Genomic DNA, 16,058 nt, shown 5'->3' with positions numbered 1-16,058 from the left:
ACCAGCACGCTGCAGAGAGGCTCGGGATAGCTGTGCACCACGGTAGCATCTCGCTGAGCATCCATCAGGCATTGGCACCTTGTTGGCCAGGTAGCAGTGGTGTGGCTGCTCCTGACAGGAGACACGGCTTGGGGAGAGCAGGTCTCTCCTGGGTGGATGAGATCGGATCCCTGAGCTGGGAGCTGCCCCACTGTCAAAGGGATGATGGTTCTGCAGGGCTGGTGTTGAGTTTTCCAGCGTGAAAAGAGCAGCAGCCAATGGGGTGGGAGTAGGCACGGGGTTGGAAGGGACCTCAGGAGGTCATCAGGTCCAACCCTGGTTGCCCTGTGCATGGGAAAGGTTCTCCTGTCTGCTGCTGGCCTCTGCAGAGCCAGAGAACGTGCTCATCTTCTGATGGGCAGAAGGAGAAGGTGTTGGCGTTAGGTGAGCCTGGAGCTCCCAAGAGCAGCAAAACCTGTCACCCTGGCAAGAATTTCTGGGCACAGGCAGCTCATAGCAGCGAGGAACTGGTCCCTCACCCAGAGCTGGGCATCTTGGGGTCCTGCATCCAGAACTGGGCATCTCAGGGTCCTTCACGCAGAGCTGAGCATCCCAGAGTCCTGCACCCAGAGCTGGGCATCCCGGGGTCCTGCATTCAGAGCTGAGCATCCTGGAGTCCTGCACCCAGAGCTGGGCATCCCAGGGTCCTTCACCCAGAGCTAGGCACCCTGGGGTCCTGCACCCAGAGCTCGGCATCCCAGGGTCCTGCACCCAGAGCTGAGCATCCTGGAGTCCTTCACCCAGAGCTGAGCACGCTGGGGTCCTGCACCCAGAGTCCTTCACCCAGAGCTGGGCACTCTGGGATCCTTCATCCAGAGCTGGGCACTCAGGGTCCTGCACCCAGAGCTGACCACCCCAGGGTTCAACCCAGCTCCTGCTTTGCCACATCATCTTCTTACCTGTCACTGTCTCTCCCTCCCACTGCTCTGGGGCTTTGTGGTTGGGCTGCCCAATCCGAGGGCTGACAGGAGCAGCTCCAAGCTGCCCACGAGGCACCACACATTCAGTGCCCTCCCTTTCCCAAGCACTCCATAAATAAATTCCCCCAGTCCATCCCAGCACACACTGTATCCATCTTGTTTAATAGACTGGAAAGCCTCTTGCGTGGCGGCAGGTCGCGGGGAGTGTCGGGGTGATGGATTGCGCCTTCCCGGAGCCGAGCGCCACTGATGTCTAATGAAATATTGATGATTTATTCCAGCTAATAAACTGGAGCGAAGGGTGTGATGTATGGGAGCAGATGGGGGATCTATTGATGCAGTTTTCATTGCAGTGGTGGGGGGGTTGGGGGGGGTGAAGGGGAGGGAAAGGTTTATGTCCGTAACGGAGACGTCCCGCAGAGCCTCCCATCACGGCGGCTGCAGAGAGAGAGAGGATGGGTCATCTAATGCCTATAGAAGCCCGTTAACACTCACCTTCTAATTGCTTGTCTCCTCTCCCAGCCTTTCTCAAGCACAGGAATCTCTGGGAGTGGGGAAAGAACGTTTCCCTGGGCTGGGAGTTGTGTGGGAAGCTTGTGCTGGGGAGGGATGGGAAAAGCGTTGCTCGCCCTGGCTGGGGGAAAGCTGCTGCTGTGCCACGTTCTGCAGGTTCCCAACCCTTCTGTGCCTGCAGAAAGGTTTAGGAGACCAGTGGGACATTGAATCGCCCTGGAAAGGGCTGGGAGACTTGAAAGGTGTGGAAAGAAATGCTCACCCAGAGGTGTGAGGGGTGTGTGGAGCTTGTGGTGGCTGGGTGCTCCCAGAGCCAAAAGTTTGGTGCTCAGAGCAGGGAGGAGCTTTCCTGTGGTCAACAGCCTGGGATGGGCCAAACCCACAGGCAGGAAGGAGCCTGATCCTGCTCAGAGCTCCAGAAAAGGCTCCCAAAGGCAGGAGGATGTGCCTGCAAGCCCTGACCCCTTGGGTGGGCAGGGGGATGGGCTGGGGGCCATCATGAGCCTTGGCCAGGCCCCCTGTCCAGCTGGTGGGATCTGGCCCAGGGACCATGACTCGATCCCACAAAGTCTTGTGGGACTTCAAGCCCCTGGGTTATTGCTCTGCTTTCCAAGCTGGTGAGAACCTCAGGGTCAGGGCTCAGGCTTCTCACTGCCTGCCCAGACTTTGGACCAATCCTGCCTGGAAGATAAATCATCATCTTAATCATGGGTATATGTCTGTCTCTGCTGGAGGGTGAGCTCTGCCTCAGCCTCCCTCCTGGGATGGACCAGGAGCATCAACAGCCATTCCTGGGGTGAAGGAGGTGGGTCTGAGTGGATCCCAGGGAAGAGCAGAGATGGAAGGACAACCTCCTGCCCACTGCTCTGCACCGTGGATGCCACATCACATCCCACCTCTGTCCTGCCAGCTGTTCCCAGGTCTGCTTACCTGGTGCTTTGAGATCCTTGGCTGGAAAGCACCATGAAGGGCAAAGACTGATTCTCCCAACTGTTTCCCTGTGAGTTTCCTGGAGGTCTGCCAGCTGGGAGCCTCCAGCTCCTGTGTCCCCCCCCTGGTCCTGACATGCTTGTTGGGCCAGAACAGCAATTCTCCAGGTCCAGGGGATGCTGGAGGGCGAGTGCCTGGCTCTGTCACTGCTCCTGGTGGCTCTGGAAATGAGGGATGGTGTGCTGGGAGAGCAGCTGACAGCAGGGCATTCCTCCCAGAGCCTGGGGAGAGGATAAGATAAATAATCATTATTTTTACAAAAAAAAAAAAGAGCTTAAAGGCTCCCAAAAGAGCAGGTGTGGAGCCTGGTGTGAGCTGAGTGTCAGGGATGGGAGCAGCCAGGGAGCTGCTGTGCTGGCAGGGCACAGGGAGCCTGGGCTCGGATTTGGGTGGGGAGCAGCACCCTGGGCTCCCCAAGATACCCCCTGACATCCTGTCAGAAGGAGCAAAGCTGCATCTGTCTGTCATCTGTCTGTCTGTCTGTCTGTCTGTCTGTCTGTCTGCTTGGCACAGCTGGAGCAGGGATCCCTGAGTGCTGATGTCCTGGCCAGCAGGGCTGGTGCTGAGCGGGTCTGGGGGCACTGCCACGGGCCAGGGTCCTGCTGCAGCAGGGTCACAGCACCTTCCCAGGGGCCATTCAGGATGGGCTCCCAATGGAGACCCTCCAGGGCATGCATGGGGTCTGGGGAAGGTCTGCTGGCTGTCCTCTGCCACCCCCCAGCCTGGGGAGGGGGATCTGTCCCCACAGGGGTCTCTTCCCTGTCCCTGTGGGTCAGCACCTCCTGGGAAAGCGAGGAGCCCCCCGCTCTGCCGCCCGGCTCTCTGTGGAGCCCTGGGCTCTGCACGACACCTTTGAAAGCCAAGACTTAATTTGCAAAATCTGGAATGATTCATTAACAGAAAAAAAGGTCTAATTAATACCAGCAAGCACTCAAACTGCCTTCTGCAGCTGGCAGGAAAGAGCCCACCAGCATCCCCCCACGCTGCTCCGGGCTGGAGCTGCGGGAGCGGGACCCTCCCTGGGCTCCTCAAGCTTCCTGGTAGCTCTGAAACGTGGGGAAAACCAGCTCCAGCAGCAGGGAAAGGGGGAAGGAGCAGCTCCAGCCTGGCTGGGTCAGCAAAGAGCTTTCCACCAGGAAGGAATGGCTCAGGCAGTACTGTGGGGCAGGTGAAGGCAGCGTGCCAAACCCTGCAAGCACCGTTTACCAAGGGTGAGGGCTGTGCCCCACGTGGGATGGAAGGTTTGCTGCCCTCCAGCCCCTTCCCCAGCCTGGTTGCCCTTCTCTGGACACACTCCAGGACCTCAATGTCCTTCTGATGGTGAGGAGCCCAGAACTGGACCCAGCATTCGAGGTGCAATGTTGTGTCCGGCACCAGCTGTGTCTGGGGTGGGCTCCTGGGTGCTATCCTGACCTCAGCACCCGCTGGCAGGGCTGAGACCTTTGCTTTACAAAGCCCAGTGGGTCAGACCCATTTTAAGGGCAGCACTGTCACCGTTCATTGGGTTCTTCCAGCAGACCCTAAGACAGTCCCAGCTCAGCATCTAACCTGGGCTGAAGTCACCGTTCCTCGTGATTTACCTGAAAACTCTCTCCCCACACACACCTCTTGTGTTGTCTCCCAGCTGCTCAGCATCTCCCCTCTCCAGCTGAAGTGTTCTCTTGCTCAATGCTCAGTTTGAATGTTTGCTCATTGTGCCCATGGTGTGGCAACCTCACCCTGACCCTTGGGCTGGCAGGGCAGCTCCACATTGAGTTCTCTCCTGTAGCTCTTGGAAGCAAAGCAAGAGGCTCTTGGAAAGAAAGAGGCAAGATGCTGGGAGATCACTCGGTGAAGGAGGGGAACAGCCTAAAAGCCACGGTGGTGGGAGCACAAGGGCCTCTCCAGCCTTGCAACAAGTGTTTTGCAACTGGAAAGATGCTGTTGCAGAAACCGCTGGGGGTTGGAAACAGGGTGAGGCTGCTGCAGCTCATGTGCTTTTTAGGGTTCATCTGGGCACGTGGCATAACAGAATCACAGGGGTTGGAAGGGACCTCCAGAGCCCATGGGGTCCAACCCCCTGCCCAAGCAGGGTCCTTAGGACAGGTCACACAGGTCGGTGTCCAGACGGGGCTGGAATCTCTCCAGAGAAGGAGACTCCACACCCCCTGGGCAGCCTGTCCCAGGGCTCCCTCACCCTCCCTGGGAAGAAGTTCTTCCCCACATTGGTGGGGAACTCCCTGTGCTCCAACTTGAGGCCATTGCCCCTTCACAGAGTCACAGCATCACCAGGTTGGAAAAGCCCTTTGAGGCCATCAAGTCCAACTGTTCCTGTCCTGTGCTGCCCCAGCTCCCTGAGCACCTCATCTCCCCTCTGTTAAACACACCCAGGGGGTGACTCAGCCCCTCCCTGGGCAGCCTGTGCTACAGCCCCACAACTCTGCCAGGGAAGAACTTTTCCCTCCCAGCTGAGCTGACCCTGCCCTGGGGCAGCTTGAGCCCATTGCCCCTTGTCCCAGCTCCTGTCCCCTGGCTGAAGAGACCATCGCCCACCTCTCTGCAGCCTCCTGGCAGGGCAGGGGAGGTGGGGAGAAGGTCTCCCCTCAGCCTCCTCTTCTCCAGGCTGAACACCTCCAGCTCCCTCAGCTGCTCCTCAGAGGATTTGCTGCTCTCCAACCCCTTTCCCAGCCTGGTTGCTCTTCTCTGGACACAGTTCTCACCCAGACCCCTCTGTTGTAAACCAGATTTAGCCTGGAAAAGGCTTTTGCTCGGAGCCTGACTGTTCATGGCACAGCTCACACCAGCCTCTGCCCTCCACCACAATGGGCTAGCAGAGGGTATTCCTAATTGGGAACTAGATGATCCATAAGGTCCCTTCCACCCCAAACCATTCCAGGCTACGATCCATATATATAAACCAGCCTGAAACTCCAGGGAAGTGCAGCCCAGCCCGGCTCCCCCGGCACAGGAGCCTGTTCAGTATGCAGCTCAGCAGAGCCCGGAACGTTTCGTGGAACAGATGCCCACTGAGCATCTTGAAACAGATCCAAAGGTAGCGGTGAGGGCTGCTGTCAGGGAAACAATAATCCCACGGCCCCACCAGCATCAGCTGCGCCGCAGCACCGGGGCCGAGCCACGTGCCACGGAGGCTTCTGCTGCCGCCGGCTTTGTCTGATGGAAAGGAGCCTGGTTGGAGGTGGCCCAGGGCGAGCAGGGGTGGAGATGGGGTGTCACAGGCGGTAATCTTCTCATCAGACACAACCCTCCTCCCCCCCCCCCTCCCCTTCCCTGCGCAGCTGGATGCCAGGAAGGAAATGCTGTTCCTGGCTCCGTGCTGGGGGAAGAGGAGCAGGCACGGCTGTCCTGACCCTGCTGCTCCGTGTGCTGCAGGGAGAGAAGGCGTTGGGAGTGAGGATGGATGCCATGGAAGCATCCATCCTGTCCCTGTGTGGGTGCTGTGGGAGCACCCTGGAGCCACAAGCACAGACGGATGCTCTGGGAACACCCAGGAGCCACAGGCATGGCTGGATGCTCTGGGAGCACCCAGGAGCCATAGGCATGGTGAGATGCTCTGGGAGCACCCTGGAGCCACAGGCATGGCTGGATGCTCTGGGAGCACCCAGGAGCCATAGGCATGGTGAGATGCTCTGGGAGCACCCAGGAGCCACAGGCATGGCTGGATGCTCTGGGAGCACCCAGGAGCCATAGGCATGGTGAGATGCTCTGGGAGCACCCTGGAGCCACAGGCATGGCTGGATGCTCTGGGAGCACCCTGGAGCCACAGGCATGGTGAGATGCTCTGGGAGCACCCAGGAGCCACAGACACAGCCAGATGCTCTGGGAGCACCCAGGAGCCACAGGCACAGCCAGCTGGGAAGGCAGGCAGAAATGTGTTTTGGGAGGTGCTGTCACCTCTGTTCCCCCCTCAGAAATCCCCGTTGGTGCCTCTGTTGTCCCAGCCAGCTGGGGAGGAGGTGCCCACGCTGGTGAGGAGCTCGGAGGAGTCTGGGTGAGGAGCAGCGTGGGCTGGAGGTGGCAGCCTGTGAGATGGGGCAGAAAAAGATGGGAATGGGGAGGGAGGTGGGGGGGAGATGGAGCACGATGCCAGCAGCAGGGCTGGCTGGAGGGGCTGGGGGTCCTGCACCACCAGGCACAGGGGACTGGGAACACTGGGGAGAGGGGCACAACCCTCCCCACGAGCCCTTGGTGCGGTGCCAGGTTTGGAAACGCCGCTTTTAGCGCTGTTTAAAGGGAGCATGTGGGGGAGAGTCATTAAGCAAACGGCAGCATCCTTTTAACTAGTCTCAGTGGCCCGAGGAAACCCCCGCTGGCCTGGGAGGCAGGGAGCGCGTTGCTGTGCTGGGTGTGATGCGCTGGGCTGGCAGCAGATGGCTGGGGCAGAGGGTAATGTGGCTGGGCTCGGCGGGCGGTCCCCCGCAGCGTGCCCTGTCCTGTCAGCACCGGGAGTGACAGCAAGACCCCCGTGCCCGGCTTACAGGGGAGAGGAGGCAGGAAGGAGGAGGTGGGGAGGGTGGAGGAGTCACCGGGCTCGTCCCAGCAGCTGGTGGTAACCGCAGTCGTCATGCTGACCGCCCGCCAGGGGCATCCTGTGGGGCACAGCGGCGGCTGTGGGGAGCACAGGGCTGGGGGGGGAGTGGAAGGGGTGGGGTGTCCCCTCCCTCTCCATGCCCAGGCTGAAAGGACTCTTCCTCCCATCCCTGGCTGCGTGGGGAATGTCTGGGAGGGTGAGAGCTCAGGGAGTGTGTCTCCTTCAAAAAGCACTTTTCTCAGCTGGCAGAGGCACTTCTCTGAGCACAGGGCACAGCTCCATGGGCAGCTGTGAGCAGACACTGCCCATGCTCCTGCCAGAGCTGGGAAAGCAGGGGACAGCCGTGCAGGGATGTTGGTGATGGCCACACAGGGATGCTGGTGATGGTCACGCAGGGATGCTGGTGATGGCCACACAGGGATGCTGGTGATGGCCACGCAGGGATGCTGGTGATGGTCACACAGGGATGCTGGTGATGGCCATGCAGGGATGCTGGTGATGGCCATGCAGGGATGCTGGTGATGGCCACACAGGGATGCTGGTGATGGTCACGCAGGGATGCTGGTGATGGCCACGCAGGAATGGTGGTGATGGCCATGCAGGGATGCTGGTGATGGCCACGCAGGTATGCTGGTGATGGTCACACAGGGATGCTGGTGATGGTCACACAGGGATGCTGGTGATGGTCACACAGGGATGCTGGTGATGGCCACACAGGGATGCTGGTGATGGCCATGCAGGGATGCTGGTGATGGTCACACAGGGAGGCTAGGCAATGGGGACTAGGTGATGGGGACTGGCAATGGGGACCAGTGGTGGCAGAGCTCCAGGAGTCATCATGTCCAGCCAGAACCCACAACCAAGGTCTTTGGTGGTTGCCCACAAGACAAGGAAGGGGCTGAGCTGGAGCCTGCTGGTCTTGTGGTCCATGTTGAGAGTCGCTGGAGAACATCTGTCGGACTAAAGGGCTCTGGGGCATGTAGCCTTGTTCCTCCTGTTCCCTCCACAGAAAAGCAGTGGCTGCATCCCCTCTGTGTGTCCCCAGGAGCAGGCTGGCAAGTGGGGACAGCTGGCACTGCATCCCCAGGGGCTCTGTGGGGATGCTCAGGACTGTGGGGGCTCTCCCCAGGTGCCAGTACAGGCATCCAGCGCCGGGACATCACCTGAGCATCGTGTGCCTGTGGCAGGGAGGGCAGAGGGAGGTGCCAGCCCCTGAGAGAGCCCACTTTGCCTTGCAGGGGACACAGCAGCATACAGGGACGGCGTGTACTGGATCAGGGGCCGCACCTCAGTGGACATCATCAAAAACGGGGGGTTCAAGATCAGTGCGCTGGAGGTGGAGCGGCACCTGCTCACACACCCCCACATCACAGGTACACTGCCCTGCCCTGCCCTGGGACGGCGCTGGGAGCCTGGCTGGAGCCACAGGAGGCTGCCCAAGGGCTCAGAGGCTGGTCCCCAGCACCCCCCTCAGCAAGGCTGGGTCCCAGGGAAGAGCAGGCTGGCTGTAAAGCCCCTCGGGGATGAAGCCATGACACCCAGGGCTGGGGGCTGGGGCAGCAGTGGCCCTCGTTTGATTTTGGAAATGGGACTCTAAGTCAGTCTCTGTCACCCTTGTGCCTCACCCTGTGATGCTCCACACACCCTGAGCCTCCTGGGTCACCCTAAATCCCTGGGAGCATGGGGCTTCTGCCCTTCCCTTGGTGAGGAGCTCAGGGATGGAAGCTCTGTCACCACAGAGGCCCCGGGGCTTCCCCCCCACTAACATCCCACAGCATCTCCCTCCTTCCCCAGCCCCAGAAATGGGGTTTCCCAGGCTGACTCCTCCATTCCCCCCACAGATGTGGCTGTGATCGGCCCCCCAGACATGGTGTGGGGCCAGCGGGTCAGCGCCGTGGTGCAGCTGCGCAGGGGTGAGATGCTCTCCGTGAAGGACCTGAAGGACTGGGCCAGGTGAGGAGCCACAGGGCTGCATGGGAAGGGGGCTCAAAGCCTCAGCACCCCTGTTAGGGAGTGACAGAGGAGGGGGGATGGTGCAGCTGGCAGCAGCATGGAGCTTTGGGGGGTCACAGACTCACAGGGGTGGGAAGGGACCTCCAGAGATCATCAAATCCAACCCCCTGCCCAAGCAGGGTCCCTGGGACAGGGCACACAGGTTGGTGTCCAGACAGGGCTGGAATCTCTCCAGAGAAGGAGACTCCACACCCCCTGGGCAGCCTGTCCCAGGGCTCCCTCACCCTCACTGGGAAGCTCCCGGCCTGGAGGTTGGTGTCCCTGCCTGTGGCAGGGGGTTGGAGCTCTGTGACCCTTGGGGTCCCTTCCACCCCAGACCAGTCTGGGATTCTATGACTCTATGAAGACCCTGCCAGACCCTTGTGCACCATGCAGACGTGTTAACCCTCTGGCTGATGGTCACCTGGGGCTCCCAGGGCATCTCAGGGCCCCAGCACCATCGGTTTGGTTTTGTTGATGCCCTGTTGCAAGGGGAGATGTCCCTTCCTGGCCAGGCTCAGGCTGTCCTGGTGCTCCCAGGGGTCTCCATCCAGGACCCTTGGCACCAAGGACAGTGGGATGGAGAGCAGGGAGGGGAGAGCTTCACTACACAGTGTGGGGGCTGCTCATCCCTAAGCCTCCTGAAAGGGACATCAGTGACCCCAGCAGATCCCTTCCTCTGCCACCCATGGCAAGGGGGTCACCTGGGCGTTGCTTTGGGGGTCCCTGGCAGAGGGCAAGGGAGGGGCTGCATGCCTCTGCCCCCCTGTCTGCCCCCCTCCCAGTGTGTTTCTCCTGTCTCTTCCCATCACTGTCCCCAGCTCTCTGGACAACCACAGTGCTCTGCAGCCCCCACAGCAAGGGCAGGAGCCCTTGAATCAGAAACCCCCAGAGGGTTGGGGAGGGGGGGGTGTGCTGCCAACCAGGGGTCCCCCAGGACCCCAGCGCTGACCCCAGGCACCTCTCCAGCCCCCTCTCCCCCCTCTCCTCTCTCCCTGTCTCTCCCCTTTATTTTCTATGTCACTTAACATCCCCCTGGCCCTTTTCTCACACTCCCTGGCAGGAGACACATGTCCCTCTTCAGAGTGATTCATTCTGCCTCCAGTCCTGCTTCCCAGTGACAGGCTCCATCCCCAGTTAGAGGCATCCATATGGCAGGGGGTGCTGGTGGCAGGCAGGGGAGGGGAGAGCAGGCCTGGGCTGTGGTTGAAGGGCTCAGCAGACTTGGCATCTCTTCTGAGAGCCAGTGCCAGGACGCTGCTGGCACCAGGCACAGCCCCAGCTTGGTGACACACAGGCAGCAGAAGGCACAGAACCCCCCCTGCTGCACCCTGCAAAGGGCAGGGGGGTGATGAGTGATGCTCAGAATGCCCCCCACCCACAGTGGAGACACCCCCTTCTCCCCCCCAATAGGCCTGAGCACGTGCCCAGGGAGGTGACCCACCTGTGGTCTCCATCCTGGGGGATGTGGGGACAGGGTGGGGGTCCAGCATCCATCACATCCCCATGCTCTCTTCCCCTCCTGTCCCTAAGGAGGAGGATGGATGAGTCTGCAGTGGGGGCACTGCCTCACTGGGTCCCTGTGCCCCCTCCTGAGTGGTATGTGGGTGTTTTGGGGTGCTGGTGGGGCACGTGGTTCCCACAGGGTGCTGTGTGGCAGGGGAGTGGGATGGGCAGCCAAGGGTGCCCTCACTGGTGGGGCTGAAGGTGCCAAACAGAGACGGGTCCCTGCAGAGACAGGCTGGGCCAGGCACCCCCCAGCACAACTGAGGAGGGGGCTGAGCCTAAGTGGGCTGTGGGTGGGGGTCTGGGTGGGGCTATCCAGGCTGGTAGGGCTGTGGGTGCCCCCAGTTCAGCTCAGCATGGAGAGGGGCTGCTCCCCAGCGCCCACCCAAAGCAGTCTGGCCGTACACCACGACGGGCTGCAGGGTCTCAGAGCGAATCCCCCCACCCAAAACAGGTCTGGTGGTGACTGTCAGGTCTCGGGGGGGGTCTGTAGGATGGAGGGGCTGGGGGCACTGATCTCTCAACCCCTTACCAGACCACCCTGGTGTGTTGCAGGGAAACCATGGCACCATATGCCATCCCCACCGAGCTGATCGTGGTGGAGGAGATCCCACGCAACCAGATGGGGAAAGTCAACAAGAAGGAGCTTCTCCAGCGCTTCTACCCAGCCTAGTGCCCTGCCCAGGGCCAGGGATGGGCTCTGGGGCTGGCTGGTCCTGTTCCACCTCCGTTCTCCCCCTGTGATGGCACTGATGAGGTCCCAGCAGGAATGAGCAGCCGCAGCTCTGGGCTCACCCAGGTCTGGTCTGTGAATAAAGCCCAATAAAAGTCAGATTGACCCCAAATTGTCTCTTCCTTGGCTGAACTGAGTTGGGGTTGTGCAGGGGCTCTTTGCAGGATGCTCAGGCAGCCCTGGATCTAGACACCTTTGTGTGGGGGGAGCTCTGGAGGGGGGGTCCTGAGGCAGGACTGCCCACCCACACCAGTGCTGGCAGCAGGGACTTGCTGCCTGAAGTCCCTCACTGTGCAGGGGGTGGCAAGGGACAAGCAGACATGACACACACCCCTGCACCACATTCCATCCATCCATCCACCCATCCCTCCATCCCTCCATCCCTCCATCCATCCACCCATCCCTCCATCCACCCATCCCTCCATCCATCCATCCATCCATCCATCCATCCATCCATCCATCCACCCATCCACCCATCCCTTTATCCCTCCCTCCCTCTCTCTCTCCCTCCACCCATCCCTCCATCCATCCCTCCATCCATCCACCCATCCCTCCCTCCCTCCATCCATCCATCCATCCATCCATCCATCCATCCATCCATCCATCCATCCATCCCTCCCTCCCTCCCTCCCTCCCTCCCCACCCTGCCCACAGCAGCATCCCTCCCAGCAGTGCCAGCACCTGCCTCCCAGCACTTCAAGCTCAGAAAGGGTGGGAGCAGCCTCCCCACCCTTTACCTCACACATCCCCCCCCCTCACCACCCCACACCCAGTGGGCACAGCGCTCCAGCACACGGATACACCAGCCCAGCATCCAGCATTCCCCTTGTCCCCCCGGTCTCCAGGAGGGACCCGAGTGGATCCTTTGTTAAACATCACCGCTGCAGTACATTTCTTAACTTACCCAAATAGATCAATAGCAAATTATCATGTCTCACATTCATAACTCTTAAGCAAGCAACAATGGAGAGACAAGGTCACTGGAGAATAAATAGCAGCGAGAGCTCTTCATGATCTATCACTCCCGACAAGCCCCAGCACCCAGCACCGGCCCGGTGACAAGATCATTAATAAAACTCCACGGGCCCGCTATCGATTGCTGTGATGGATGATCACAGGTAGCAAATACTGTAAAACACCTGGCTGTCACACAGGAAAATGAGGGGGTTGACTCACACCTTGGTGCAGGGACCTGGCGCTGAGGGGTTTTTCTCCTTGGCAGTGGATTTGGTAGGGAGGGTGGTCAAGCAGCCCCAGGGAAGGTGATGGTGACCATGGTTGCAGAGCCTGGTTTGGAGCTGCCACCCATGCTGGCTCCTACCCACACTCCTCACCCCTTCATCCCTATGGATGGGCCCTGTTAATTAAAATCCTCATTAAAGCACTTGGTCTCAGTGCCCCACAGCCCCAGCCCAACCATTGCTGGCTGGAGATGGGTTTTGGTTGACCCCAGTGCCCACTGGATGAACCTTGAGAGCTGCTCCATCCCCTCACTGCACCAGGATGCTACCACAGCCCAGACCTGGGGGTGGATAGAGGTCCCCAAGGCCATGGGCTAAGCCACCCCTGCCTCACATCTGCCTGGGGCACATGGGGGGGCTTCACATGTGTGCTTCCCCCCCCCCCAGATGCAGGCGCTTGGCTTGCGAGCCACGTCCGCATCGACGCTCTGATCATATGTACACAACCATTCAATTACCCCGTAATGGCTACAGGCTATTAAGCCATCAATCTCCTTCATTAAGGCCTGCCAGGCCCGTCCCCAGCACCGTGCAATAAAACCCTCACAACAACAACAACAACCCCCCCAAAGCAGCATCTTTAAGGGGGCAGCTGATGCTGCCCATCCCCATCCCTCAGTGTGCCCCCCCCGTCCCGCCGCAGCATCCCCCTGCCCGCACCCACCCCGGGGACCTGCTCACCCCTGGGAAGGGGTCACAGTGCTGGGGTGTCCCCAGGGAGCTGGGGGCTGCCCAAATCTCTGTGCACCCCCAGCTGCTCCCAGCCCCAGGCCCGTTTCAGGCGCTTTATGGCTGACATTATCTTTTATTGCCCTGGAAAAGCCGGAGCTCCGGTGGCTTCACGGCTGCTGCGCCGCGCTCAGCACCTCACTGCTCAGCTCCACACTCCCAGCTGCTCACTTTCCCCATCACTGGGCATGGTGGGGATGGGGCAAAGCCCAGAACCACCTCCAGTCCCTGCAACTGGGACCACAACTGGTCCCACTGCACCCACGGTAGGGACACGGCTGGTCCCATCACCCACAGTGGGGGCAACTGGTCTCAAAAGCAGCTCTTGTACCAGTCGGGACAGATCAGGGAGAGTCTGGGAGGTGGGGGGGGCTGGCCCCTCCAAAATAAGGTGACCCCTTTTCCAACCTGGCAAGGCAAAGGCTGGCACCTTTTGGACCCAGCATCTGTGGGACCCCAAATCCCTGCATCTCAGTGGGACCCCTGTTTGCAGGCGGAGAGAGATGGGGGGTAGGGGTGCAGGGCCAGAGGTTAGGGATGAGGCCAGGGGACCCCAAATCCCTGCACCTCAGTGGGACCCTGGTTTTCAGAGGGAGAGGGGCAGGTGATAGGAGTGCAGGGCCAGAAGTTTGGGATGGGGTCAGGTTGGGGATGGGGGCAGGGGACCCCAAATCCCTGCATCTCAGTGGGACCCTGTTTTGCAGGGGGGAAGCAGCAGGGAAGAGGGGTGCAGGGCCAGAGGTTGGGGTTGGGGGCAGGGGTCCAGAGCCATGCCACAGGCACCAGTCAGCTCCTGTGGCTGGCAGCACTGGCACCGGGACCCGGGACCGGCGCCTTGTCAGAGCCCATCACATCGGCCACCCCGTGTCCCCTGTGCCTCGGTGCCGGTGGCAGGGAACATCTGCTCGGCCGCCCCGCTGCCACAGCGCGTTAGGGTCACCCACAGGGACCCCCAGCCAGCGCCGCGGGGGCAGCTCCTCGCCCTGACACTGATGCAGCGCGGCAGGGAGAGCTGCGGATGGATGGGATCGGACAGACGGACGGGCAAGTGAGCGCCGGGGCCCAGCTGCGCCGTGGGGAACACGCGTGGGGTGGCTCCATGTCCCCTCCTGCTGTCTCTGGGGACACTGGCAGCCCCGCCACCTCCCCTCAGCTTCTGGGGAGGGATGGAGGGAGGGATGGGAGGATGGAGGGATGGGGGGATGGAGGGATGGAGGGAAGGATGGGGGGATGGAGAGATGGAGGGAGAGATGGGGGGATGGAGAGATGGAGGGAGGAATGGGGGGATGGAGAGATGGGGGATAGAGGGATGGGAGGATGGAGGGATGGTGGGATGGAAGGAAGCAGGGAGGGATGGGGGATGGAGGAATGGAGGGAAGGATGGGGGAATGGAGAGATGGAGGGAGGGATGAGGGGATGGAGGGATGGAGGGATGGGAGGATGGAGGGAGGGAGGGATGGGAGGATGGAGGGAGGGATGGAAGACATCCTGCATCCCACTCCCTGCATCCCTTTCCCCTCGTTTGTGCCCTTCCCTGTGCCAGTGCCCCACGCTCCACACCTGGGGGGCACCAAGGGGGCTATTTCCCAAGGAGGGGAGCGATGCTGGCCGGGGAGGGGTCCCCACAGCAGCTGAGCGGGACGAGGCGAGGCCACCGGTGTCTCTCGGTTCCCCGGGGGGGGGGGCGGGGAGGATCCCGGTGTGGGTGTGTGGGAGGTGGGTGTGTTTTCCCCCCGCCCTGCCCAGGAGGAGGCGGCTTTCCAGGGACCCCCCGGGCGGAGGGTGCTCCCCGCTGCGGCACCCCGGGCGGCGGGGACCGTCGGTGCCGGGGCCGGTGGCCGGGGCGATGCTGCCACCTGGTGCCGCGACGTCGCGGCGCCGTCGGGACCGGCAGCGGGGGTCGGGGGTAGAGACGGGACCGGGAGTTGGGGGCAGAGCCGGGACCGGGGACCGGGAGTTGGGGGCAGAGCCGAGACCGTCCCCGGGGGTCCTGGGGGCCAGAGTCAGCAGCGGCCCCGGGGCTCAGGGGTAGGGCCGGGACTGGCCTCGGGGGTCGGGGGTAGTGTCTGGTCTGGGGATCGGGGGTACCACCGGAACCGGCCCCGGGGGTCGGGGGTAGAGCCTGAGCCGGCCCCGGGGCTCGGGGGTAGCGCTGGGACCGGGGGTTGGGGGTCCGGAGGTTGGGGGTCCGGGGAGCAGCGTCGGCAGCGGCCCCGGCTTCGGGGGGCAGCGGCGGGGGGATGGAGGGGCAGCGGGTCCGGGGGCCTCACCGGGGCTCCAGGAGGAACCGGGGCCGCTCCGCCCCGTGGGAACCGGCCGGTGCCGGGACAGGCGGGACGCTGCCGCCCGCCTCCCGAGCCCGGCCCGGCCCCGGGACCGGCCCCGTCGCCCACGCCAGCGGCACCGTGCGGGCCCGGGAGGGGGGGCAGGGGAAGGAGGATAGATGTGGGGAAGGGGCCTCGACGGGCCCCGCGGCGGCGTGGTATAGGCAGAACCGGAGCCGGTACCGGGCCAGCCGTGGCGGGGCCAGCGGGGTCTCTCCCTCCCCTCCCCGCCCCTCCCGCCCCGTCGCGGCATCCCCGAGTCGCGCCCGGCGACAGCTGCCGCGTTCCCGCCCGCCCTGCCCCGGGGGCCGCGCACCCCCTGCCCCCCCCCCCCCCACGCAGCGTGGACCCCCCACCCCCCCAATCCCCCCATCCCACTCCCCTTCGCATCCCCCAAGCCCACCCCGACCCCCCCCATCCCCCCCCCACGCCCCCAGCCCCCTTCCCCTCCCGCCCCGCCGGGCAGGGGCTGCCGGCTCCCGGCCGGGGAAGGGGGTGAGGGGGGGCGGCAGGGACAGCTGCCCGGCCGGGGGGGGCCCGGCC

General features: G+C 62.3%; 1 protein-coding gene across 1 annotated transcript in view; it reads left to right on the top strand.

Moving 5' to 3' along the window:
• ACSF3 (acyl-CoA synthetase family member 3) overlaps positions 1-11,324 on the top strand; it is a gene marked incomplete at its 5' end in the record, with an annotated part of 47,673 nt that extends 36,349 nt beyond the window's left edge. The window contains 3 exons of the mRNA XM_084270084.1: positions 8,229-8,363; positions 8,832-8,943; positions 11,044-11,324. Coding sequence (XP_084126210.1) covers positions 8,229-8,363; positions 8,832-8,943; positions 11,044-11,161 — 365 coding nt within the window. The 3' untranslated portion in view covers positions 11,162-11,324. The remainder of the gene's footprint in view (positions 1-8,228; positions 8,364-8,831; positions 8,944-11,043) is intronic.
• Positions 11,325-16,058: the final 4,734 nt, after the last annotated feature.

The sequence above is a fragment of the Gallinula chloropus genome, assembly GCF_964237585.1.
Source record: "Gallinula chloropus genome assembly, chromosome: 13".
In the NCBI taxonomy this organism is placed as follows: domain Eukaryota; kingdom Metazoa; phylum Chordata; class Aves; order Gruiformes; family Rallidae; genus Gallinula; species Gallinula chloropus.
This window is presented reverse-complemented; position numbering and strand designations above follow the sequence as displayed.